At 35.2% G+C, this 26,783-nt stretch overlaps 1 protein-coding gene and 2 pseudogenes across 1 annotated transcript; all 3 read right to left on the bottom strand.

Annotated features, from left to right (window-relative positions):
- Positions 1-1,446: 1,446 nt before the first annotated feature.
- On the bottom strand, positions 1,447-1,545 carry LOC142836231 (U6 spliceosomal RNA; annotated as a pseudogene).
- A 14,136-nt stretch (positions 1,546-15,681) lies between these two features.
- Positions 15,682-16,169, bottom strand: LOC142835551 (small ribosomal subunit protein eS12-like). The gene has a single exon (XM_075949100.1). The coding sequence runs from the start codon at positions 16,113-16,115 to the stop codon at positions 15,717-15,719; it is 399 nt and encodes a 132-aa protein (XP_075805215.1). The 5' UTR covers positions 16,116-16,169; the 3' UTR covers positions 15,682-15,716.
- Positions 16,170-26,017: 9,848 nt separating this feature from the next.
- On the bottom strand, positions 26,018-26,140 carry LOC142836239 (small nucleolar RNA SNORA24; annotated as a pseudogene).
- Between the last annotated feature and the right edge of the window lie 643 nt (positions 26,141-26,783).

Consider the following 26,783-nt stretch of genomic DNA (forward strand, 5'->3'; position numbering starts at 1 on the left):
TTTGTTTCGTGAGCTCTGGATGTGAGCGCTGCTCACCTTTTGTCTGTTTCGGATCAGAACTGCGTGATGAGCTAACATTGCCTCCTTTTTTTTCCCCCTGAAAATATACTCTCAATCAACATTTATATTTGCCATAATTGTGATACTTTTTTTGAAAGGAGTCATAAGTTCTCACCAAGGAAACTTTTCTTTGAAACAGAAGGCCACTACAGAAAACCGCAACCAATCAACCAATCACAGAGCCCAGTCCCAGTGGATACATCTACAACACACTTGCTCACCTATGGTCCAGAAGGCAGGACAGAAAGATAACAAAAGGCAAAGGGTTATGGAGTTTTCTGTGAGATTTTGTCTCCTAATAACGTCAGAAGCTACACCCTGGAAGTATCACAAATGTGACTGCCTAAAAATGAGCCTAAAAAAAAAAAGATGGCATTAATAGACATACCACAAGGGAAAAGACCACAAAGCTTCAGACGTACAGAAAGAACTTCAGGCAACTAAGGAATGATGGGAGCAGGAGAAATAGTCCTCAGGGAAGAGCCCAACTGGTTATCCGTACCAAATGTCAGCGCTTGAAAGACACACACTGAAACAATATACAGTTTGAGCAGGTTATATTTAGGGATATAAGAGAGAGAGAGAGAGAGAGAGAGAGAGAGAGAGAGAGAGAGAGAGAGAGAGAGAGAGAGAGAGAGAGAGAGGAACATGACAATTTAATGCCATGAATTTGAAAAACATGAAGAGACAGGGTTATATGGGAATATTTCGAGAGAGAAGAGAAGGGAGAAATGCTGTAAGCATATAATAATCTCAAAAGTAGCAAACCTTAAAAGGAAATTTAGAAGTTGTTGACCTGTTATCATAAGTGCTTAGAAAAATTAACTTGATTGTTATAAATTACAGATAAATCATTTGAAGAGTAATACATAAAAAATAAGAACATGAAATTGAAATGATTATGCATACCATCACTTTCTAAATAGTAATTCAGCCACATTTTCATCATCTTAGCTATATTTAAAAAATGTTAAAAGTCAAACTTTCAAAGAACAGAAAACAATATTGTTATTAGCACTTCAGTGTTATTGTTTCTCTTTTAATGCAGTAACTCTCAGTTTCTTTATTCTGATTTACTGACATACTCTTATGGGGCTGTTAGGATGTTTGTTATTGTGTCATTAAAACTGAAGATGAAGCATTTGAAAGTGTTTTTGTAGTATTTAATATATTCATTCAGTCACTTCATTAAATATCCATTTAGTCACTTCCATTTAAGAGTCCCTCTACTTTCATAAATTGTATAACATCATAATCATTTATTCTCTATTGTTTTTTGAATGTTTTACTTTTATTGAAAACATTTTTTTCTCACATGATACATACTGATTATCACTGCAAATTCCTCTACTCCTCCCAGTTTTTCCCAACATTCCCTCTCATCTGAAAAATATGGACTGCTTTACAAACATATATGTAATTTTTGTAGAGGGCTATGCTAATCTCAGTATTATTTCAATTTTAGTAAAAGTGCTGACAAAGCAAGGATGAATATTATGTTTTTATTTTGTTTTTTTTAGTACAATAATTCTACTCTTTTCTGTAGAAGCTATCCATACATTTTCTATTAAAATAAACACCATTGTCACCTCTCTTAAAGGCAAATGTCCAAAACCTTAAATATTTTCTTCCTTTTATTGCACTTATTCCAGATTTTTTATATTTTAATGTTTGAACTTAAAACTATTTGTATGTGATAATTTTCTACTATTAATAGTGGTTTATATTTCTCTCACTTTTTAAAACTCTGATGCTTTGAAATTCTTTGCTTTTGAATTATCTTTTCTGGGATTTTCTGTAGAAATGTTTTATGTCTTGAAATTCATTTGGTTATTCTTTTGAGGGGCTGCTAGCAACTTTATGTTACTTCATTTCTCAAACTACTTTTACTGTATAGACTCACACTTTTCAGTATGAGGCTGTTTGAAAACTAACTTTGGGGAAACAGATCACACACACACATAGATCAGAGTATTTACATATTTCAATCCCTCAAACAATTTACTAATTCGAGTTCCTGAAGTTGTTAAAGCTGTTAGATTTAACTACAGAAGCCCTTATTCAGAAGTATTGTTACATTTATGATGCATTTCCTGACTAAAGGATCACTAAATAGTTTGTGAACTAATTTGAAAATTATTTGGTTGCTCTTTTCCCACCAGCGCATATCTTTAGCCTTACCATACATTATTTGCTAAAGGTGCAGATGAGTACACTCATTTCTTATCCATCTAGAAGCTTCAGTTAACCTGGGCATAGTAATTTCTGTCCTTGAGATTTTTAAAAATCGTTTTTCCTTATGAAGTCCCAGAAATCCTTTAGATATATCAAATACTCTTGTTCTTATTACGCTTCTGTGTGCTCTAAATTCATATTGCTCATTGGCAGTTTGGATCAACCTGGCTGCCTATTCACACTCAAGAATAAAGCTCTCTGGGGCATCATTTTCTGTTATCTTCTCTTTACTTCTCTAACATGTTCCTGTGGTTATTTTCATATTGCTTTGTCAATTTTCAAGATAAAATATTTTATATTTAGTTGGTTTTTTTTTTTTTTTTGGTTTTTCGAGTTAGTTTTTGAAACATCCTTTTGGAGATAGAAAGGTCAGCTTGGTCTTTTGAAGCCAAGACTATCAATTTAAAAGTGGTAATAATTACGTAAATTCTGGCTTCTGATACAGAGAAAAAGCATGCCGCATATGTAACTCTAGAAACAGAAGAGAAGCTGAAAGCCCTGAAGCTACGGCAATGACATTGTGCAAAAGGAAAGAAGAGCACAAAACCACATTGTAGGGAATGAGACGTTTTTCTTCCTTGAGTTTTAAGGTTTTCACTTCAATAAGATTCATTCTCTTCCGTCTTACTGAACTGGCATCGGATCATCTAATTCAGAGATTGAAATGGAAAGTCAATACAGCTTCAAATTGATGTTTTTAAATATTTAATATGCTCAGTAGCGCGCCCAACGTTTGGTTTTAGAACACCCGCTCTCCCGCCCGGCTCTACTGAGGAGAGGCTTGAGCCCTCTGTCAGCTGGCAGCAACCTGTGCGTGGAGCCAGATGTTCATTTGAATATAGAACTGCTTTTCTTGCTGCAGACTGACCGTGGTTCTTTACATTATCTCATTACTCCCCTCAGCGCGGCTTCCAGTCTCGGCGCACTAACTCCAGTGTCTGTGTCCCACCTCACGCACACTGTGCGGAAATTCACAGGGGATATGGACTTTCTGGGTGTCTGCTGTTATCTTGTTAGCCCTGTGCTCCTGTGGCTACTGGCCATCAGCGTTTTATTAAAATACAATTGACAGGGTACAAACCATTGTTCCACAGCAAGTAGCAACCCTTCATAATGATGTCAGAGATTTTATTTAAGTTTGGAAAAATCATTATTTTATTCTTTTGTTTTATAAATTTAAATTTATTTTAAATATCAATTTTTAAGGAAAATGAAAGCTACGCAATATGGTGGCAAACAGTAATAAATTCATGTTGAAAGTGATGAAGAAAGAGGATCCTTAGCTTGCGCTATACCTGGGACTAAGAAGACAGCTCAGCCAGCAAAGTGATTGCTGACCATGGTGGCTCACTCTGGTACCCTACTCTGGGAATGTGAACTCCCTAACTAGCAAGACTCGTAAAAACCCTGTCTCAAAAATAAAAAAAAAAGAAAAAAAGCAGAGTGAATAGCACCTAAGGCATCTAAGAGTGTGAACTAATTTCCAGGCACATATCCATGAAATTAAAGCACATACATATGGGTACACAAAGGCACACTCAGCGATACAATCATGTCAACAAAACTATATACCAAATATTAGTTTCTTTATAATTACTAAAATCTTGTACAATTTCTTTCATAGTATTAGTTTTCATAATATAGATATTAATTTTAACTAAAGTATCTTATTAAAGATAAACTTGCAGATAACTATATAATTTTTATTTTAACTTTTGATTAGAATGACAGAACCTTAGCTTTAACATTTTACCATGTGGAACATTTTTAAATTTAGGAAGTTAGAGAGTTTTAGACATGACGAACCATATATTTAACATACCTGGCAATGAAAAAGCAAAAACTTATTAATTATTTGTTATGATGGTATATGGTCAATAAAGAACTTAACAATAAGCTGAGGGCATGCTGATTGTAATTTTCAACATATATTTCTTGAATTCCAATAAAAGGTATATTTCACAGAAATGAATGACACCATATTTCTGCATCAAATGCTAAAATTGTGTGATAGACATAGAATTATAAAATGACATGCTCGTATATACAGCAAAGATGGTTAAGTCATGTGACACATTTGGCCATGTGCTCTCTCTGAAAATAAATTATATCAGTTATTTTAGATTTTCTAGAATGAAGTTTGGCCATTGGAATTGAACATATCAATTTTGTAATATTGATGGAAGAACAACAACTCAACACTCAGAAGGCGTGTGGGAAGGATAGGAATGGATACAGTAATAAAGCCTGAGAGAGAGAGAAAGAGACACAGAAACATACAACATTTAGGCTTCTATATGTTTTGAACACACCATTTATAACCTTTTTAGGTATGAAATATTTGGAGTGTCTTTTCCAACCTGTAAGCAACTTAAATTTTATTGACTTATGATTCTTACTTTAATTGCTGACTTCCTCAAAACTGTAAATTATTCTATCAGAAACATCAGAGAACTTTTTTAGCTTCTGCAATTCATAGAAAGACCACCAATTTTCATCTCTGGATGTCAGTGCTGCTTTGTTGATATGGTTTGTGTTAAAATTCCTGCATTCAGCCCAGCAGTTGACCTGTAACAACTGTGACCGTACTGTTTGTTATCTAGAGAAGTGATGTTGGTCAAACTCTCACCGTGCTCATTTTAGTGACCTAGGTTCCCAGTTGATGCAGAGTTAACACAGAGCAGATACATGTATTTCAGCTGTAAAGTCTAGAGCCCTGAAGATCCTTAGTCTTTTCCTCCTCCCTGAAATCCATGTTCTACTATTTCGACTTACTATATTCCTAGCAGAACTTCCTTTTTTTATGATTCCCTATTGTATGATTTAATTCAGAAGATACTAGCTTACTCCCCTCCAGGATTGGAACCTCATTATCTGCAGTTAATTTTTAACAATCAATAACATGAAGACAACTGAGCATTGCTCTGCTCTGTGTTCATATAAAGACCATCAATTCCTTAGAATGAACATTTGCGTCTTCAGCAGGACTGTATCATGTAGACACAGCATGCACAGTGATTTGTTCCCTCTTAACTGTACCTACTTCTCTCGTCTCCCCCATAACTTCAAAGGCAAGTGTGCCATGCCCTTCCTAATCACCCAGGCAGCTCTCATAGCATTTAATTTTCTCTTCCAGTCATACTCTCTCTGTAGTTATTTCAGCCTAAATTTTGTTATTACAAAATCTAACTTGCCTTAATTTTATGCCTTTTTAATTTTTTGTGACCCATTTGGACCTCAGTTCTGACAGACTTCTGCCGCTGGATTGCGATTGGGCCCTCATAGACCTGTCTGGGTAGTGCTCTCAGATATGCCGTTATCACATTTGCTGTTACTCTAAGAGGTATCCCATGACGACATACTCATTTGTTCAATCTAAGGTCAATCTTTGCCACCTGCAATTGAGCACCAATCAATGCAATGCAAACTCGGTTTCAATATTCAATTATCTTCTGTGGAATAACATAAGCAAGCCTAAAAACTCCTTATTTTCATTTAAGTTTTGTGAAATTACATAATGATCTACTAAATTGAAATTGAAGTAGGAAATAAACATTTTTGATGAAGTTATATAACTTTATCTTCTTTTATACTGCTATTGCTTTAAGACTCATCTTGTCAAAAGTGCTTAGAAAAGTAAAGTGCTAATATTTCAAGATTATATGAATAATGAAAACTACTTTTACACACAATTAGCAATTACGTTTTCAGCATTTTTGTCTGTCACTTTGAAAAGAATGTAGATCTTTGATCACAGGGATTCTAAGCCGTAAAGAATTAATTTGAGGCACAGATCCACAAAACACTACAGATTCAGTGCAATGTCCTGGAAATATATATAGTGATTGCTAAAGAGATAGTGGAAGGGGCAGAAGACAAATAGAAAATTGAATTAATGACATTGTCTTCTCTCCTATCACCTATTTCTAATCTATTGCTTGGAAGACAAATGAAAAGTAATGTAGTCTACAACTGCTGCAGGAGCCATTTAGTGAGGAGGAAAGGCATTGCCTAATGGAATAAGTAGGTTGCAAAGAGCTTGTCAGGGGAGGGTGCAGATGAAGCAATTTAAAAAGCATTTTAATTATAAAATAAAGTTATGACATATGCATATGAAAAAATTCAAAACTGAGTGTTAAAAACCTAAATTCAGATACAGTTTGCTCTTAGGAGCAGACTTTTAAGTAATGAGTGGTGAGCCATCCAAATATCACAGAATAGTAATATTAACTTAATAACGTTATCCGAGAAACACAAAATGGATATATTTTATTAGGTGCACATATTAATATTTTCTCTGAAATAGCCACCAGAATCTCCATGTTAGTATTATATATTTATTTCCTTTTCATTGTTTTGTTTTACACTGGGTTTTATATTGTTAACAGAAATTCTTTTTCTTTAACAGACTCTGTGCTTTGAGAAAGTCATATACTCTTACATATTAGTTTAACCCATTTCTATTAATCTGATATCACCATGAGTTTGTGGCCTACCAGCAAAGTCTCAGCACCTCTGTCTCCGGCTGAGGGTCCATGGGGTCTCTCTGACTCTGCCTTCGTTTTCCCAGAATCCATTTCTGTCTTCCCAGCCTACCTAAGTTCTGCCCTATCAACAGGCCAAGGCAGTTTCTTTATTCATTAATCAATAAGAGCAACACATAGACAGAAGAATCTCCTATACCAAACCACTCCCATATACATAGTCTAATTTTCTCTAATATTTCTGTTATGTGTCTGTGCATGTATTTCTAATCACAAATATATACATATACATACACACACATATATATGCTTCATCAGCATTGTGACTACAAGTACATATAACAATAGACAATTCTTTATTTATATAATAATTTAAATTTTTTAAATTATAATTAAATTCACCATTTTCCCCATTTCTTTACTCTCTTCATTCCCTTCCATGCTCCCTAATTGTTCTCCTTTGGATTCATAGCCTCTTTTTCTTTAATAGTAGTTATGATGGACTGAGATCTGACTTCTAACATTAGCAAATAAATTTGCTACTATTAATTATTGTAAAAGTTAATTTAGGTGTGTGTGTGAGAGAGATTTCCTAAGAAAAGTACTATGATCAATTAAAACAATAAAGGGAGTATTGCAATTAACATAATTCAAAGTGCATTAGTAATTTTAATATCTAAAGCAAGTAATTTTAATTTTCAGTTGTCTTCATAAGCCATGAAAATTTAATGTGTTAAGCACTTATAGCTATACAGCTGTCTTTGCGAATCTCTTGCAAATGATACCTGGAAAGATATGTTAGCCAGCCCCATGTTAATTTTTATATTTTTTAAGGTTCAATCTATACAACTCAAAGTCTACATACATAATACCCAAGTATAAACATTTAGATCAGATGTGGGGCTTCAAAAACAAATAATAAAAATTCATTTTGTTAATCTCAATACATAAATTTGACAACTGAACATCTTAGATTCTTAAGCATGAACACTAGGAAAATAAAAATTTTGCATTTTTTTCTCAACACATCCTAAACATGAAAGTGATAGCTTTAGTTTTCTATTTTCTTATTTATGAAGTATGGAACTCACAGTAAGTGAGAACTCTTGACCTAGAACTCATGCTGTAACTGATTAAATCTCTGAAATTATAAACAGGCAACTTTGTAGTTGTTTAATATTATGAATTTTTGGTGCAGGAGTAAGAAAACATTCTGAACCGCAAGTATATCTTACTGTTTCATAATAATTTCTGGAAAAAGATACATTGACATTTTTCTATAAATCAAAGATATAGCAAAATCTCAGTGTAACTTCATTACCAACAAATTGCATTATCTCAGAAATACAATATTTTTAAATAACTTGAGGCAGGAAGTTAAATTTCTGGTATAAAATGCATAGGCATTAAGCTTTTCTGTGTGCTTTTTGAATAGTTTGTTTGTATTCTACTTATTTACAGAACAGATAGCTAGTGATAAATACAATAAAGCAGATTAGTTTTTATTAATATATATGCACAGCTTATTCAGCATAAAATGCAAAGATAAAACAGTAGAAGACATTACAACTTGATTTTAAATATCTTTTGCATTTTCACTAATGAATAATTAGTCATATTTGACCAGAACAACCACGTAAAACCCATTTTAACTGTAGAAATACCTTACATCTGTTATTTACAAAGAAACATTATCTCTACACAAATATAAAAATATGAAACATACGTGTATATGGAAATTCATACACATATTACATACTATATGTTTTAAATGAAGGGCTATCTTTATAAAGGCTTACCCAAGCATCTCATAAAATAATCCTAACAATTCCTAGGATGTGATGTAAGATTGACAGAAAACCTGATGCATAAGGAAGGCAAACAAACAAAAATCACTGTTCATCCCTCCTAACCACAAATTTCTAGCTGTCATGCATTGAGAAATTGAAAGCCTATTTAGTATCAGAAGGACTTGTGCTCCTTTTCTTGTACTTAATGTGTAAAAACTAATTTTGAATTGCCTTAGGCACTTCTAGGCTGTCATACTTTCCTTTATGTGCATCACTAAAATAAAACTTTTGATCTCTGAGCCTCTTACACGACTTTTTATTTAGAGTCAGCATATTTTTCATATTTTATAGTATAAAACTTAATTTCTATATTGACAGTGCAGACCAAAGATGTTAATGACAAGATATGCTTGAAAACTTATGTACATTAAGCTCAATTCCAAATTTTAATCATGTTCTCTTGCTGTATATTTGGTTTCCTGTTATTTAAAGATCCTCAGTAAGGTAAGGAGGGGAGGATACTAATTCACAATTCATGAGTCATTGAGATATAGAAACATGCTAAATATTTTATCCAATTGGTTGAGCTTCCTCCCTGTCCATCTTATGGCCAGATCTACTGTGTCTCCTCTTTAGAGTAGGTATAAAATATACACCTTGGTTTTTGATATTAAAATATCTGTGCACTTCTTATGTGTAGAGCATTTAATTCCAAGAAAGCAGGCTATTTATAAGATAAGACATTGAGCTATGAGTATGTTAGAATATTATTAAGAATAATTTTTATTTATTATTTATATATTAATTATTAATCTATTTATTATTTATATATCAGTTTGTCTATTATAAAAACAGTCCTCACACTAGTTAGGCTCTGACATTGCTGTCCTGGGCCAGATCCCATCGGTTACACTATGTACATGAATATCATGAACATAAAGATCACATCACCCCTCGCCTTCATAACTTAGATACATCCAAGTTTGATATCCTTTTATTCTAGCATCATCTTAAAGGAGTTTGAGAGCCAGTTAAAAGACAAGAGAAGAAAAAGATTCAAACGTGTCTAAGAAAATGGAAAATCCTAATGTGGTCATATGTACCATAAACATCAGTTAATTGTGATTTTAAAAACTGGAGAATAAGTCTTAGTTTGTAGAATGCTTATCTAGCATAGACAAGCTTTAAAATCTAAAACACAGGGAGATTGAGCCCAGACTGGAATACATAAGATGCTGAATAAAAGAGAGTGTGTGTGGGGTGTCTTGGTTAGGGTTTCTATTACTGTGAAGAGAAACATCATGATGCAGCAATTCTTTTGAAGAAAACGACATTTAATTGGGGCTCCCTTACAGTTTCAGCAATTCAGTCCATTATCACCACAGCCAGATGTGGCAGACTGCAAGCAGATGTGGTGCTGAAGAAGTAGGTGAGAGTCCTACATCTTACAGGCAACAGATGGCCTGTCACATTGAGCAAAGCTTTATCAAAAAAGACCCTAAGCCCACCCCACAGCCACACACTTCCTCCACCATGCCACAACTACTTCAGCATGACCACACTTTCCAGCAGTGTCTCTCTATTCTGGGACCCTTTTCTTTTAAAGCACTATTGGAATTGGGGCGGGGGGGGGGGAGGAAGAAGAGAGAGGGGGAGAAAGACCTAGACAGAGACAGAGAGATCAAGGGAACTAAAAGATGTACCATATATTTCCTGCTTATTGGCAATAAGAGTATGAGTATCTTTTCTGGTATTATTATTCATTTCACGACAATGATCTGAGAAATTGGAACAGTGCAAAAGCAAGTGAATCCAATGTAAAAGATGGAAAAATGTTCAACACTTAAGTTATAGCATATATTGTAACCAAATAATGAATATTTCTCTCTAGATCATTTCCAGGTGAAGCAATCTGAACAGACACCAACAAAGGTGAGCAGTACCTTCAATTCCTGAAGCCTTTCCTCCACGTGTTTCGAAAATAAAAGAAGCACTGCCAACAAAACCACATCAGGCAATTTTTGAAGACAGAAAATGCATCTCCGTGATATGAGACTTCTAACAACTGCATATGATGTGTAATGGTGTTAGATTGAATAGAAAATGTGTGGTTAGATTGCCATACTACGGTGTTTTCTTGCTTCTTTGCAAGTCCTTACCCTGTGAATTATAAAACTGAGATCAACAAGTGAAGGACCTGCACACATTTGTGAATAAATTAAAAAAAAATACTAGAACTGGCCACGCAGATCAGTATGCCCCAGGCAGCAGCAAGGTCCTTCAACACCAACATGGTCTCAGGTGGCTGTCTAGACCCCGGGAATCCCATGGTAGCCCCAGAAGGCACAGACATCAACACACAGCCTGGCTGCTTCTGGACCATACTGCCAGACATGACCCACAGCAGCAGCCTGGACCACTACAAAGCCATGACTTTATCTGGCAGCACAGTCCCCCTAGATGAACATGGACTGGGGGTAGCACAGCCCTCAGACACCAACATAGCCACAGGTTACAGCTCAGATGCTAGACATCTATGTGGTTTGGTTGATACCATGGGTCGCTGACATCAACAAGGAACCCACTGTGCTAGAAATGGCTCTTACTGCTCACCACAACATGGATAGCTGGCCCTAAAAATATCACTTAGAAGAGTTAACTCTGCCTCTTTCTGAGAAGGATGGAATCGGTGGCCTGGATTCATCAGCTCAGATACCACCCTCACCCACATCCTGAGATGTTGACCTACAGTAACATCTATCTCATGTGTGAACTGCTAGAGTGTATGAAGGAACTGATCATAAAGGGACTGGTCCTGCAAAAATTTAATCTCAGGATTTCAGTACTTGGGACAAGAGCAGGATATCCGAGAGGAGTTTCGGGGAGTATCCCGTCATGATGCTTTGCAAAAGGCTTTGAAACAGACCAATAACTCATGCGATGGACATTATGTAGGTGAGGCCATTGGACAAAATTGTATACCGAGTGACACACCACAGTTCCCGATGCCAATAGGATGGGTGAAGAAGTGTTGGGATGATGGAGGAGTGACATGGATTATTTCTTGCTTGTTTTGTTTTTAATTAACTCATTGGGGGAGGGCTTTTGGGGGGTCATGCTGCAGGGGTGAGGAGTAGGTAAGGAGGGACTAAATTGTGAACAGGATTGCAGTGCATGATATGAAATTCCCAAAGAATCAATAAAGAACTATGTTAAAAATATTTTTCCTTGAAGAAATTCAATATACATCAAAACTATATATGAAAACTACCTGCAAAGAATTCCAAAATTCATGAAATCATTTTATAGAGATGGAAATAAAATGTCAAGAGGGGTAGTGAAAGACATTGAAACTCTTCAGGGAGGGTTGCTACATACAAGGCCTTCTTACATCCGTGACAGAGTGCCAGCTGATGAGTGGATGAAATGTGAATAAAGAAGATGAAGAAAGAAATGCAACTTCTTGTTGAAAGCCATAAGGGAACATGAATCCATGACAACAATACATGCTTCACCTATACTTCTATGGCTATTGAAATAATATATGTGTCTGAGAGAAGCCAATACAGATCAAGTGAATTTGTAATGAGTTTAAGAACTGGGACAACTCATATCTATTATTATTGCAGACTTCTCTTATTTTAAAGTTTTGCACAAAGTCACCTAAATAAAATTTGGAGCATTAAAATAGGAAACTTATTGCCTCCTTTTAAATAGTGTTCAACAGTTCATCCTCTATCTTTTTCAAAGTATATTTTCCAAATTATATGTTTATTTACAATTTATATATTACCTTCAGATATATTGCTGTGATCTTTGGGGTCTTCTGGAAACATAGTTAGTGTTAAATGTCAAAGTCCTACCACATATTAGTATGCCGTTTTTTGAGACAATATTTTTTTAAATATCAGTGTTTATAGTATTACAAAAGTAGCTTCAGTTTTAAACTATAAAGCTAAAACTAATGTACTGAGAGTACTAAGCCAATTGGAGCTGTCGATGAAGGAATAACCCACATTCCATTCTCTTTACAATGATGTTTCCTTCACCTTAAGCTCCACCTTACCCAGAGGCATTCTTTATAGGGCCTCTGAGTTTCAACACCTCAGTGTCTGGTACCCCTTAAGACAGACAAAAAGCACAGCAGAAGTTCTTACATCTCAGTGGGTGACTCAGATGAGGCCTCAATAACTCAGTCCTACAGAATTTGGTTGAAGTTGGCCATCAACTTTGTGAAGCATATTGCTGCACTGAGATTTGTATACAACCAAACAACTTAACAGTGATTTTCCCACGTGTGCTGGCACAAGTGCCAAGAGGGCATTATGATATTATGCAACCAATCCTGAAATTCTCATTTTAGTAAATGACACAGAATTTTCACTATGCTCATGCATACAAGGTACCTGTTAGCTTCACTTCATTTTTATTATAATACAATAGCCAAAGTCAATATACATCTTTTTTGTCAAAAATATAAGCTCATAGAGAGAATATTCATACAACTTGAACAATATTTTGATAATTTATAGGGTATTCATTAAACAGAAGGTATAATAAAAATTAAAATTTTACTTCCATACAAATGCTATAATATCAGAAAGCCAGAATAAGTAGACATATTATGAGAGGGTCATTGTTGGAGTTAAAATATGGGCCAAAAGAGATTTGTGACTTATAGGGTAATATGATTTATTTATAGTACAGAATGGAAAAATACCTTATAAATATTTCAGTTTTCATAAATTTTAGAAAACAATAGTGCATAATCACTTGTAGTAATAATATAAACTAAACATAAAAACTAATAGAATATGAATAAAACATATTAAATAATAGAGTAACACACTGTTTACAAATGAGTAGGATACATTCACTATTAAATATATCGTACAAAATTAACACTAAAACCAGTAAAAAAAATAAAAGTAAGTTTTCCATTAATTTAGATTTAAATATAAAAATTGGAAAAATATTTCTGTGTCCTAAAATGCAAATACTTGTCAAGTAGCTAAATTTTTGTGAGAAGGGGTTTCAGTGGGTAGAGAGGAGGAGAAATTATGTATCTGCCTCTCTTTTCCAGTAGCGCATGGAATTCTCTGCACCTTATAAACAGGGTAATTAATCCCTCTACTGTAGCTTTTCATATTTTACAAAAGAAGCACTGTCTAACATATTTTTAGCTAATCTTGACAATTTTCCTTATTTATAATCATCTTTCTCTATTGAGGTCAAAGGGATACATTTATAAGGTGAAGAAAGAATTAGGAAGTGCTGTCAGATACTCTGCATAATGGTCTTTTTGTTTGATGTGCTGTATAAGAAACAAACCCTCAGACTTGACCTCATCAACATGATGATCTAGATAATGGATTTAGTTAGAACTGATATAACTCATTCATATTCTATTGTAGAACAGTTTTGTGTCTCCACTCATATTTGATTAAATTTCCATTAATCATTATTAAATATTCCTCTCTGCAAATGAAATGGCAGTTAGTTCATTTAACATATAATTGAGTTCTAATTGAGTAGGAACTGTTTCAGAGAATAGTTAAGTACTTTTTAAAGGTAAAATAATACAGGTGACAGATTTCTATGGTAAGATTTTGCACCACTCTTTCCCCTCCTCTGTCCTTTTCTATATAATGCCTCAATAGATTCCTGGTACACTGTGTTTGATACTTTATCCATCATTTTTACTCAGTAATGTGGAACCATGATTTCAGAAAAATATCATACACTTTAGAATATCCTTTTTATATTACATATTTTTGGTTCTTTGTGGAAATAAATGAATTAAAGTTGTAAACGGAAGTCCCAAGATGTTACTTTGTTAGACAACTGTTTTTTTCTCGAAGAATACCACTTATAGATTGCAAGCAGTAACTCTAACTAGAATCAAAAGCATTTTATTTAGTCTGGCCATAATCAGAAAGCAATAATTTCCTTTTCATCTTTTTATTGTTAATTCTAATTGTACACTTCTTTGACAGATAATCAATGTGTAATTTCCTACATTTTTGTAACAGAAACTAGATTTTGAAAACACCACTTGATTTTTCAAAAATTAATATTTTTATTTGACCTTCCTCATTCATATATTTCAACTTTGCTGTTTTTCCTTTATACAGAGGATGTTATTTTAAAGCAGTTGTAGTCAACTTTCTTTGTTCATCTCTGGATACGCAGTGAAAAGTTTGAATCACCTTGATGCACAAATTCCTTGCTGAAATAAAGTATATTGGAGTTTTATTTCCTCTATCTGCACTCATGTCATGAATCAGTGTCCAATTCATAGTATGTGTCCTGGACTGGTTATTTTCTCAGTCCCATGACAGACAGCATGTACCCTAACCATTGTTTTCTTCTTCTAACAACCAAATGTTAAAATGTTAGAGATGAAGCATAACTTTAATAGTAAGATAGTGCAAAATTCATCAATTAACTATTACTGCACCAATAACTCACAAAATTATTTCAGCTAAATAGTAGATTTTTCTACAAATAGATAAAATATTGATTTATTGATGAACATGTTAGTGTCAGAAATTCAGGAATAAGTTAAATATTTTTAAACCATAATCAAAATATTTATTTCTAAAATGAAAACTAATGGTTAATACTATATTTCAACTTTACCTTAGTGGTAAAGGACAAGTCTCTAGGCACATCTATAAAGGATTATTTGAATAATGTTGGCTTTTGTGATGCCTTGAGAGATTATGAAGATTAAGCAAACTGATGTGGGATATAATCACTGCATTGTTTGTGATCTCCCTCAGAACAAAGAGAAGAAAGCCAGCTGACTGCCAGCATCAAGCACTCTGTTTCTAGGCCAGGTGAATGGTACCTCAATGTCCTACTGCCTCAGCTTCTCTCAATGATGGACTGTACCCTAAAACTGTGAAACAAAGGAAACTCTCCACTAAGTTGTTTTGATCTGGTTATTTTATGAGAGCAACAAAAAAAGTAACTACCAAAGTATGAATGATTAAGGTTTCTCAAAGTTAATTAAGTTAACATTAATTAAAAATACAGTTTTATCATTTATTGATTTGATTGACTAAGTCACTTGAACCTGGCCTTCCTATCTTTCAACTTGTGTAGAATTCTTTTTTTTTTTTGAGCCAAAATTTTTATTTATTCATTTCTTGCACTTGAAGTACTCTTCGATGACATCCATGGCCTGAGATTCTTTGCCATAGTCCTTAACCACTACACAACTGCAACCAACTACTTTCCGTGGCTTTCCCTCTCGATCAATCTTACAGAGGCCTACCCATTCCCCGAGTTTCTTGTTGTCATCAACCTTAATCAGGTTGATTTGATGCTCAGCACAAAGGGCCTCCACGAACTTGACATACATAGGCTCATCACAGTTGGATGCAAGCACACAGAGATGGGCTTGGCGCTTGTCTAAGGCTTTGGCAGCTTCGCGGATGCCACGTGCGAGGCCATCGTGGATGAGGGCGGTCTTCAGCACCTCTTGAAGAGCAGTGTTGACGTCCGTTACACCTCCAGCAGCAATGCCTTCCTTGGCCATGGCGGTGGATTACCGGTGAGGCCGAATCTTGAACGCACCCGTTGCTCCGCCTCTGTGCAAGATATTTATTTTTTTATCTTACCTATGACTTCTCTTTTTAATATTATAACATCTTAAATTATTTTAGATCTCCAAGCTCCAATTTTTCTCCATTTTCCTATGTTTTATTTTTTGGTTTCTCCTCTAATCCAGTCTCTGTGTTATATTAGTTTATTTTTGAAATAATTATTTTAACTTCCTATGGATTCAAATAATCTTTATTTTTTCCTTTCTTAAAATTTTGTTGTTATGGGATAACATCACTTATAGCACAATGAGCATAAATTAACTCTTCAACTATTCCATATATATAATATTTACTTAAAGTTCTGTGCCTGTAATAAGTAAAGATAAACATCTGTGATACATTAATTAGCATGTAAAAATGGATCTTTACTCCATTACTTGTTAACATGTCATCTTATATCTTTTTCTTTCTGACAATCTTTGTCCTAAAGGGTAGTCGATGACATATTATAATTGTTTTAAGTTGCATTTCCACTGTACCTAATGATGGTATACAATTTTCTATGCCTAGTGTGAATTTTTATAAGAACATTAGGGAAATGTCTTATATCCTACCTATTTTAACATATTGATTTTCTTATATTTGAGTTGTGTAAGTTCTCTATAAATTTTGCATAATTTTTCTCAATGCATTGGTTGCTATGTTGTCTGTTCTTTTCCCCAATTGTTTTAGGATAACTTTTAATTTGATGTCACTTAATTTACTTACATGTTTAATTAATTAAACTTACATGTTTAATATTTTGGTTAATACTAAAGAAAATTTAGTCTAAGATAATAAAATTAACTTTTCCTAATATTCCATTCAAGAAGCTATTTTATTTTGTTCCGTTTTCTGATAGAATTTCAGAGTCTGAAACCCACCCTGTTAAGACACTCAGTACCTCTGTGTGTATGTTCTAATTGCTTGGAGATTCTATTTTTTTTGGCATTACTTTATTTTATTTTGAAGCTAATAACATCATAAGTAGTAGAATTTTTTACTATCTTTTAAAATTATTTTTATTGAACTCTACATTTTCTCTGCTACCCTCCCTAAATCTCCCCTCCCCTTTAACCCTCTCCCAAGGTTCCCATGCTCCCAATTTACTCAGGAGATCTTGTCTTTCTCTAATTCTCATGTAGATTAGATATATGTATGTCTCTATTAGGGTCTCCATTGTTGTCTAGTTTCTCTGGGATTGTGATTTGTGGGCTGGTTTACTTTGCTTTATGTTTACAAACCACTTATGAGTGAGTACATAAGATAATTGTCTTTCTGGGTCTGGGGTCAGCTCACTCAACATGATGTTTCCTATTTCCATCCATTTGCCTGTAAAATTCAAGATGTCATTATTTTTTTCTGCTATGACAGGGCTGGGAGATTCTTAATGGATTTGGGTTTCATTGTTATGTTTTCAACCTACCTCAAATCTATTTGTATTTGCTTTATTGTGTGTGTGTGTGAGAGAGAGAGAGAGAGAGAGAGAGAGAGAGAGAGAGAGAGAGAGAGAGAATGAGTAGGGAAGAGAAAGGGGAGATATGAGAAAGACAGAGAAAGGGAGAGAGAAGAGAAAGTGGAAATGGTATCAGAATCCAATTGCTTTACCTTTTAACTTGGAAAAGCAGTTTTCCTAGCACTTCTCACTAAAGAGAAAACATTTTCTCACATCTCCCTGATGTGACCCTTGCCAAGATTCATTGACCATCAGTATTCATGCATCTTTCTTATGGGATTTGTTATGTTCTATTGACCCATGGGTCTTTGGATATGAGCAATCTCAGCAGTGATTTTTGTTAAAATGTCTTTCTTTTAGGAAAGAAGTTATGGCTCACGGGCTAAGGGAACTTGTTATTTTTGCAGAGAATGCAGATTCAGTTCCAGGCACTCAATAATAAAAACCATCTATAATTCCAGATCTAAAGGATTTAACTCCTTTTATGAATGCTGTGCGATGCCACAAACACAGTGGGTACACACACACACACACGTGTGTGTGTGCACGCTATGTAAACACTCATATGCATGTACAAAATAATATAAATCTGAAAGAATATTACCTTTCTACTTTATTTCTTTGTTTAACCTATTTCTTTTTTGTTAATAGATGTAGATATAGCACAAAGGAATCTAATATCATCAAAGAGTTAGTGTAACTACTTCCCACAGTGCCCCTAGATCTTATAGATACCAGAAAACAGTCTTTCATAACTGTTACATATAGTGTAACTTTCAGCACCCACTTGTTTCTTCTCATTCTGTAGAGGTAGAAGTGAGATATGGGACATCACGTTTGATTTCATGTGAAACTGAATTTGCCAATCAGTTTGCCTCATAGAACCATAACGAGGAGCAGTATGGGAGATGTACCTCCTTGTAGTCAGCTTAGCACACATGTGTCGTCTTCTCATTCAGCTGATGTCCTCATTGTTTGCACAAGGCACTGACCTGGAGTAGGAAAAACAATGAAAAATGCTTCCCATCAGTACGGTTCCTTTTCCTGCTCTCACTCCTTGGCTTGACAGAAAAGGATTTTCTTTTGCTCTGTTTCTCACTGTCCCTATAGTATTATGTAGGAGTAGCCCTCTTCAGGACCCAGGCTGGAACAAATTAGATCAAATAGAGATGTCTGCAGGAGCTCATTTCATGTAACTCTTCAGTAAGAAAACCTTCTTGAACCTGCCACCTTCTTTTTACTTTTCTTATGTTGTTTTATATTTTTAGCTGCTTTTAGCATGAAGAATACCAAGGAAAATGTCTATTATTTCTGGTCTACAACTTAAAATCTGTTTTTCTTTTTACAGCAGATTTGTTATGTTAAGATTAACTTTAAAAATATTAAGTTCAGGTGAATTTTTAAAAACTTCTTTAATTTGCATAATTTCAGTCAATTCTCTTTGTATCCATAGACACACTTTAATAATGGCTTAGAAAATTATGACAAATAACCTGACATCCCACTGCTTCTTAAGAGGAAAGAAAGCTAGAGTGAGCTCTGTGGACCCTAGCCCCTGGAGACACATCCCATGACCCATCCCTACCCAGCAAAGCACTTAAAACCTGGTAGCAGTCTCTCCACACCCCCCAGCCACCTGCAATGCACCATCTTTGACAACTGGAGTCTTGGCGCTGACTACTTCAGGAGAGGTGAATGTCTGGGTTCATGGATGGAGGTTACAGCTCTCTGGACCCTAGCCCCTGAGGTATATATATATCCTGTGTCTAACCCCATCCAGTGAAGTCCTGGAGACTGGAAAAAGCCTATACACACATGTATCCACCCCCCACTTCATCTCTGACCACCTAAGCCTTGGCATTGGGTCCCCCTGGAGAAGTGAGTGTCTGCATTCATAGATCCAGATCTATGGACTCTAGCCCCTGGATGAATGCCACATTTCCGACTCCCACACAGCTAGGCTTCAAGGACCTAGGAGCAGCCTCCTCATGTCTGCAACCATCACCCATTGCACCTATGACCACTGGAGCTTAGATCCTGACTACATCTGGAGAGGAGTCCCCAGAGCAACATCAGTGACTACAAGATAGAGGAATAGATGGGTAGACGCCAATGCAAGAATGCATCAACAACCTAAAAAAAACAATATGACAACACGTGAACCTAGTGATCCTACAAATGGAGACTTGAACATCCTAACACAGAAGAAGCAGAAGAAAACATTCTTAAATGTAACTTTCTAAAGAAGATAGAGATCTTTAAAGAGGAAATGAAAAGTTCCGGTTAGAATAATAGAGGAAAAGATTAAGACAAAATTGATTGGAAGAAATAAAAAAAAAATGATGTGGAATTCCCCCTCTGCATGCTGTCAATAGTTAATAAAGGAACTGCTTTGGGTTTATAGCAGAAACATATTGGAACAGAGCTAAGTGGGGAAAACTAAACTGAATCTTGGGAGAAAGGAGGCAGAGTAAGAGAGAGGCCATGGAGCCACCGCCAGAAACAGATGTGCTGAAACTTTGCTGTTAGGCCACAACCTCGTGGTAATGCACAGATTAATGGAGAGGGTTATACTAATATTTAAGAGTCAGCGAATAAGAAGCTAGAACTAATGGGCCAAGCAGTGATTTAATTCATATGGCTTCTGTGTGATTCTTTCAGTTCTGGGCAGCTAGGGCAAATAAGTAGCTTTCCTACTACAATAAATCTCTTAAAGAAAGCCAAGAATACCAAGAAAAATACAGCTTGTGAGGCAAACAGTTCTAACAGCTCAAGACGTGAAAATTGAAACAGAGTCAATAAAGAAAACAGAAACCAAGGGAATTCTAGAAATGGAAAATGTGGGCACATGGACAGCAACTACAGATGCAAGCATAACCAACAGATTACAAGAGATGGAAGAGAAAATCTCAGGATGAAAATATAGTACAGGAAATAGATTCATTGTCAAAGAAAATGTTAAATCCAACAAATACTTAACACAAAACATCCAGGAAATGACCAAACCATAAAAAGACCAAACCTAAGAATGATAGGTAAAGAGGGAGAAGAACTCCAGATGAAAGAAACAGAACATATACTCAAAAAAATCATAGAAGAAAACTTTCCTAACCTAAAGAAGAATATGATTATGAAGGTACAAGAAGCTTACAAAACACCAAATAAAAAGAACCAAAACGTCTCCTCACCATATAAAAATAAAAACATTAAGCATACATAGAAAAGAAAGAATATTAAGAGCTACAAAAAAAAAAAAGACCAAGTAACATATAAAGGCAGACAAATCAGAGCTACACCCGACTTCTTAGTGGAAACCCTGAAGGTCAGAAAGTTCTGGACAGATGTGTTGAGGACACTAAAAGACCACGAATACAATCCCAGACTACTATATTCAACAATGATTTCAATCATTATCGATGGAGAAAACAAGATATTCCATGGCATGGAAAAAACAGATTTAAACAATGCTTATCCTCAAATCCAGCCTTATAGAAAGTACTAGGGAAAAAAAAAAAAAAACTCCAACCCAAGGATAGTATCTGTATTCACAAAAATACAGGAAACAAATAACCTGTATTTTTGCAATACCAATGAAAGGGAATACACAAACACTATAACTTAAAAAAACAGGAATTAACATTCACTGGTCATTAATATCTCTTAGTATAAATGGGTTTAAATCACAGATAAAAAGACACAGGCTAAGAGAATGGATGCAAAAACAGAATACATCCTTCCACGGGATGCAAGAAACATATCTCAAACTCAAGAACTGACATTACCTCAGAGTAAAGTGCTGGAAAAAGATTTTCCAATCAAATGGACCTAAGAAACAAGTTATCCTAATATCTAACAAAATAAACTTCAAATGAATATCAAACATAAGAGATGAAAAAAAAACACTTCATACTCACCATAGGAAAAATCCATCAAGGTGAATTCTTAATCCTGAACATCTATGCCCCAAGTACAATAGCACCCACATATGTAAAAGAAATATTACTGAAGCTTAAATTGCACATCAAATCCCACACACTATTAATATGAGACTTCAAACCTCTCCTCTCCCCAACGGGCAGGACAACCAGACAGAAACTAAATAGAGAAGTAAGGGAACGAACAAATATCATGACTCAAATAGACTTAACAGCCGTCTACAGAACATTTCACCCAAACACAAAAGACTAGTCCTTCTCCTCAGTACCTAATGGAACCTTCTCTAAAACTGACCACATACTCTATAACAAAGTAAACCTCAAGAGATTTAAAAATTTTGAATAACCCACTGTATCTTCTATAATTACCATGGCTTAAGTTAGAATGCAACAACAACACTAATTGTAGAAAGCCTACAAACTCATGGAAATTGAAGATTATTCAATTAAATCAACCCTGAGTCAAGGAAGAAAAAAAGAAAAAAATTAGACTTCCTATATTTCAACAAAAATGAAGGCACAATGTACCTGAATCTATGGGACACTATGAAAATAGTGCTAAGAGGAATGTTCATAGCACTAAGTGCATACATAAAGAAAGTGGAGAAAACTCACACTATTGACTTAACAGCTCACCTGAAAGCTCTATAACAAGAAGAAACAGACTCACCCAGGAGGAGTAAATGACAGGTAATAGTCAAAGTAAGGGCTGAAACCAACAAAATAGAAACAAATAAAACAATATAAAGAATCAATGAAACAAATAGATGATCCTTTGAGAAAATCAGTAAGACAGAAAATCCTGTATCCAAACTTATTAAAGGGTAGAGAAAGAACATCGTTTTAACAAGAGCAGGAGCAAAAAAAGGGAATAGAACAAAAGGCAGTGAGGAAATCTAGAGAATAAAATTAGAAAATGTAAAAAAATGGGTAATTTTCTGTATAGATACCATATACCAATTAAATCAAGACCATATGAGCAATTTAAATAGATCTATAGCCCCTAAGGAAATAGAAGCAGTTATCAAAAGCCTCCAAACCAAAAGAAGCCCAGAGCCTGAGGCTTTCAGGTCATAATTCTACCATAACTTCAAAGAAGAACAAATGCCTTCTTCAGGAGCTAATACTTGTCAAATTTTTCCATACAAAAGAAACAGAAAAAGTTGTCAAACTTTTTATGAGGCTACAGTTACCTTGATACCAAAGTCACACAAAGACTCAATCATAAAGAGAGTTACAGACCAATTGCCCTCATGAACACTGATGCAAAAATACTAAAAAATACTGGCAAATTCAATCCAAGAACACATAAAAAATCATCCACAAGGATCAAGTTGGCTTCATCCCAGAGATACAGAAAAGGATCATCATATTAAAATCTATAATATAATTCAACATATAAATAAACTGAAAGAACAAACACACAATCATTTCCTTAGATGCCGTAAAAACATTAGACAAATTTCAAGACTCCTTCATGATAAAGTTCTTGAATAAATCAGGGGCTCAAGGAACATATGTAAATATAATAAAAACAAAATACAGCAAGTCAACAGCCAACATCAAATTAAATGGATAGAAATTCAAAGCAATTTCACTAAAATCAGGAATAAGACAAGGCTGTCCGAATATCCATATCTATTCAACGTAGTACTCAATGTCCTAGCTAAAGCAATAAGACAACAAAAGGAGATCGAGGGGATACAAATTAGAAAGGAAGAAGTCAAACTTTTGTTATTTGCAGATGATAAGATAGTATATATAAGTAATGCCCAAAATTCAATAATTGATCTCCTACAACCAACAAACACCTTCATTAGTGTGACAGGATACAAGATTAACTTAAAAAAATCAGAAGCCCTCCTACATGCAAATGATAAAGAAGCCGAGGAACAAGTCAGAGAAATATGATCTTTCACAATAGCCACAAATAAAATAAAATTTCTAACCAAAGAAGTGAATGGCCTGTTTGAAAAGAATTTAAGCCTTTGAAGAAAGAAACTGAAGAAGATATCAGAAAATGGAAAGATCTCCCATTCTTTTGGATAGGTAGGATCAACATAATAAAAATGGGAATCCTACCAAAAACAATATATAGATTCAATGCAATCCCCCTGCAAATCCCAACACAATTCTTTACAGACCTTGGTAGAACAATAATCAACTTCATATGGAAAAACAGAAAAACCAGGATAGTCAAAACAATCCTGTACAATAAAGTAACATCCGGAGCTATCACCATCTCTGCCATCAAGTTCTATTAAAGAGCTACAGTAATGAAAGTAGCCTGGAATTAGCATAAAAACAGAGAGGCAGACCAATGGAATTGATTCAAAGATCCCCCTCTTAATCAACACAACTACAAACATGTGATTTTTGAAAAGAAAATAAATGTATACAATAGAAAAAGAAATTATCTTCAACAAATGGTGTTGACATAATTGGATGTCAGCATATAGAAGTAAGCAAATAGATCCATATCTATCCCCATGCACAAAACTCAAGTCCAAATGAATCAATGACCTCAATATAATTCTAGCCACACTGAACCTCATAGAAGAGAAAATGGAATATAATCTTGAATGCACAGGCACAGGAGACTACTTCCTAAATATAACACCAGTAGAACAGACACTGAGATCAACAATAAATAAGGGGAACTTCTGAAACTGAGAAGCTTCTGTAAAGCAAGGGATACAGTCAATAAGACAAAAAGGCAGCCTTCTGAGTGGGAAAAGATCTTCACCAACCTACTCAGACAGAAGACTGATGTCCAAAATATGTAAAGAACTCAATAAACTATAAATCAAAATATAAAATAATCCAATTAAAAATTGGGGTACAGATCTAAACAGAGAATTCTCAACAGAAGAATTTCAAATGGTCAAAAGAGATTTAAGGAAATATTCAACATCCTTATCCACCAGGGAAATGCAAATCAAGATGAATCTGAGATACATCTTACACCAGTCAGAATGGCTAAGATCAAAAGTATCAGTGATAGCTTATGCTTGAGAGGATGCAGAGTAAGGAGAACACTCCTCCATTGCTGTTGATATTGCAAACTTGTACGGTCACTTTGGAAATCAGTATGGCAGTTTTTCAGAAAATTGTGAATCTATCCACCTAAAGAACCAGCAAATCTACTCTTGGTCATATACCCAAAGGATACTTAATCATAATATACGGATATTTGTTCAATTTTGTTCGAAGCAATGTTATTTGTAATAGCCAGGACCTAGAAACAACCTAGACTCCCCTCAACTGAAGAGTGGGTCTAAAAAATATGTACTCAATGGAGTATTACTCAGGGGCAAAAAAAACAAAACAAAACAATGACATCTTTAAATTTGCATGCAAATGGATGGAATTAAAATAAATCATCCAGAGTGAGGTAATCCAGATCTAGAAAGATGAGCATGGTAAGTACTCATTCATATAAGTGGATATTAACTGTAACAAAGAATAATAAGTCTATAGTGCACAAACACAGAGAAGCTAGGTAACAAGGAAAACTCTAAGAGAAACATGCATGCATCCACTGGAAAGGGACAAGTTCTTCTAAGAAAATTGGGAGCTTGGGCGTGGGGGGAAGGGAAAAAGGAAGATAGAAGAGGAGGAAAATGAGAGAAGTTGAGCGGGGAAGAAAATTGAGGGAATGGAATGGTTGAGACGGGAAAGACAGAGAGAGAGAGAGAGAGAGAGAGAGAGAGAGAGAGAGAGAGAGAGAGAGAGAGAGAGAGCAAGGAAAGAGATATCTTGATTGAGGGAGCCATTATGGAGCTAACAAAAAACTTGGCACTAAAGACATTCCCAGGAATCCACAAGGGTGACCCCAGCTAAGACCCAAAGCAATTGAGGAGAAGGTACCTTGACTGACCTTGCCCTGTATTCAGATTGATGACTATCTTAAATGTCATCATAGAACTTTCATGCAAGTCATGGAAATAGATACAGAGATCGACATTGAAGCCCTGGATTGAGCTTCCAAAGTCCAGTCGAAGAGAGAAAGGAGTGATATCATGAACAAAGAGGTCAAGATCATGACGGGGCTACCCACTTAACCAGTTTACCTGAGCTAATAGTACTTCACCTACTCTGGATTAACAGCAATAAAACCAGCATAGAGCCAAACTAGGCACACTGAATGTGGGGCAAACTGCAGGCAACTGTCAGGGAGACCAGGATTTATCCCTACTGCGTGTACTAGCTTTTTGGAACCCTTTGTCCTTGTAGGGATATCTTGCTCAGCCCAGATACTGTGTGAAGGGCTTTGGCCCTGTCTCAAATCAATGTGTTAGACTTTGGTGACTTCCTGTGGGAAACCTTACCCTCTCTAAGGAATGGATAGGGGTTGGGATGGGAAGGAAGGTGAAGGAAATGGGAAGGGGGAGGAAGTGTGAACTGGGGTTGGTAAATGAAAGGAGAAAATATATTTTTAAATAAATAAAGAATTTTTAAAAATAAATGCTACTGTACAAGTCAGAAACTGATGCCAATGAAATGAACACAGCTGTGCTAATTAAAAGGAATATTCTCTTTCATGCATAGAAAGAGAAGTAAGGTTTTCTTAACTAAGCTAATACAGGAGTATTATATACAATGGACGGTTTGAAGAACGTATCATTCTGTGAAAGGATATGTATTTGTGCAGAAAATATGAGTAATGGCCTTAGGATGGTGAGTTTAGTATTTACCACTTCGTTTCTGAGAAGTGCAATGGAATGATCCTTAAATCTACAGTATGAAATCACAAGTGATAGACACTTACCGTAATGTTCACTGTGGTTACATGTATAATTGTAACCTTCACAAACCCTGAATGAAATGTCATTTTCTCAGTATAAGAAACTAAACCTAACAGATTTGCCAAAAATTGAAGTTTCCATCCATCTGAGAACATAGTGATAGGGTCATTGGGTTGTTTTCATATCTGATAGGCCACAGCTGTTACACAAAAGTTAATTTGAGCTCTGTTTTCACTACACAATCACTAATTGTGTAGCTAAACTGTGATAATGTGGGAGCTGATAGACGAACAACCTTCATTAGAAAGAAAACAGGTCACATTGATGCCAAGAGTCTGGGAAATCAAAGGTGATGAATCATCTCTTCATTTTCCCTATTAGAAGTTGTTTGTCCAGCTTTGAGGATTGCTGGGGTGCCTGCTTCTGTTCCTCTTGCTTTCTATACTTTAGTCTGTTACTTCCTCTGTCCTGCCTCAAGAGTGC

The sequence above is a fragment of the Microtus pennsylvanicus genome, chromosome 15 (assembly GCF_037038515.1).
Source record: "Microtus pennsylvanicus isolate mMicPen1 chromosome 15, mMicPen1.hap1, whole genome shotgun sequence".
In the NCBI taxonomy this organism is placed as follows: domain Eukaryota; kingdom Metazoa; phylum Chordata; class Mammalia; order Rodentia; family Cricetidae; genus Microtus; species Microtus pennsylvanicus.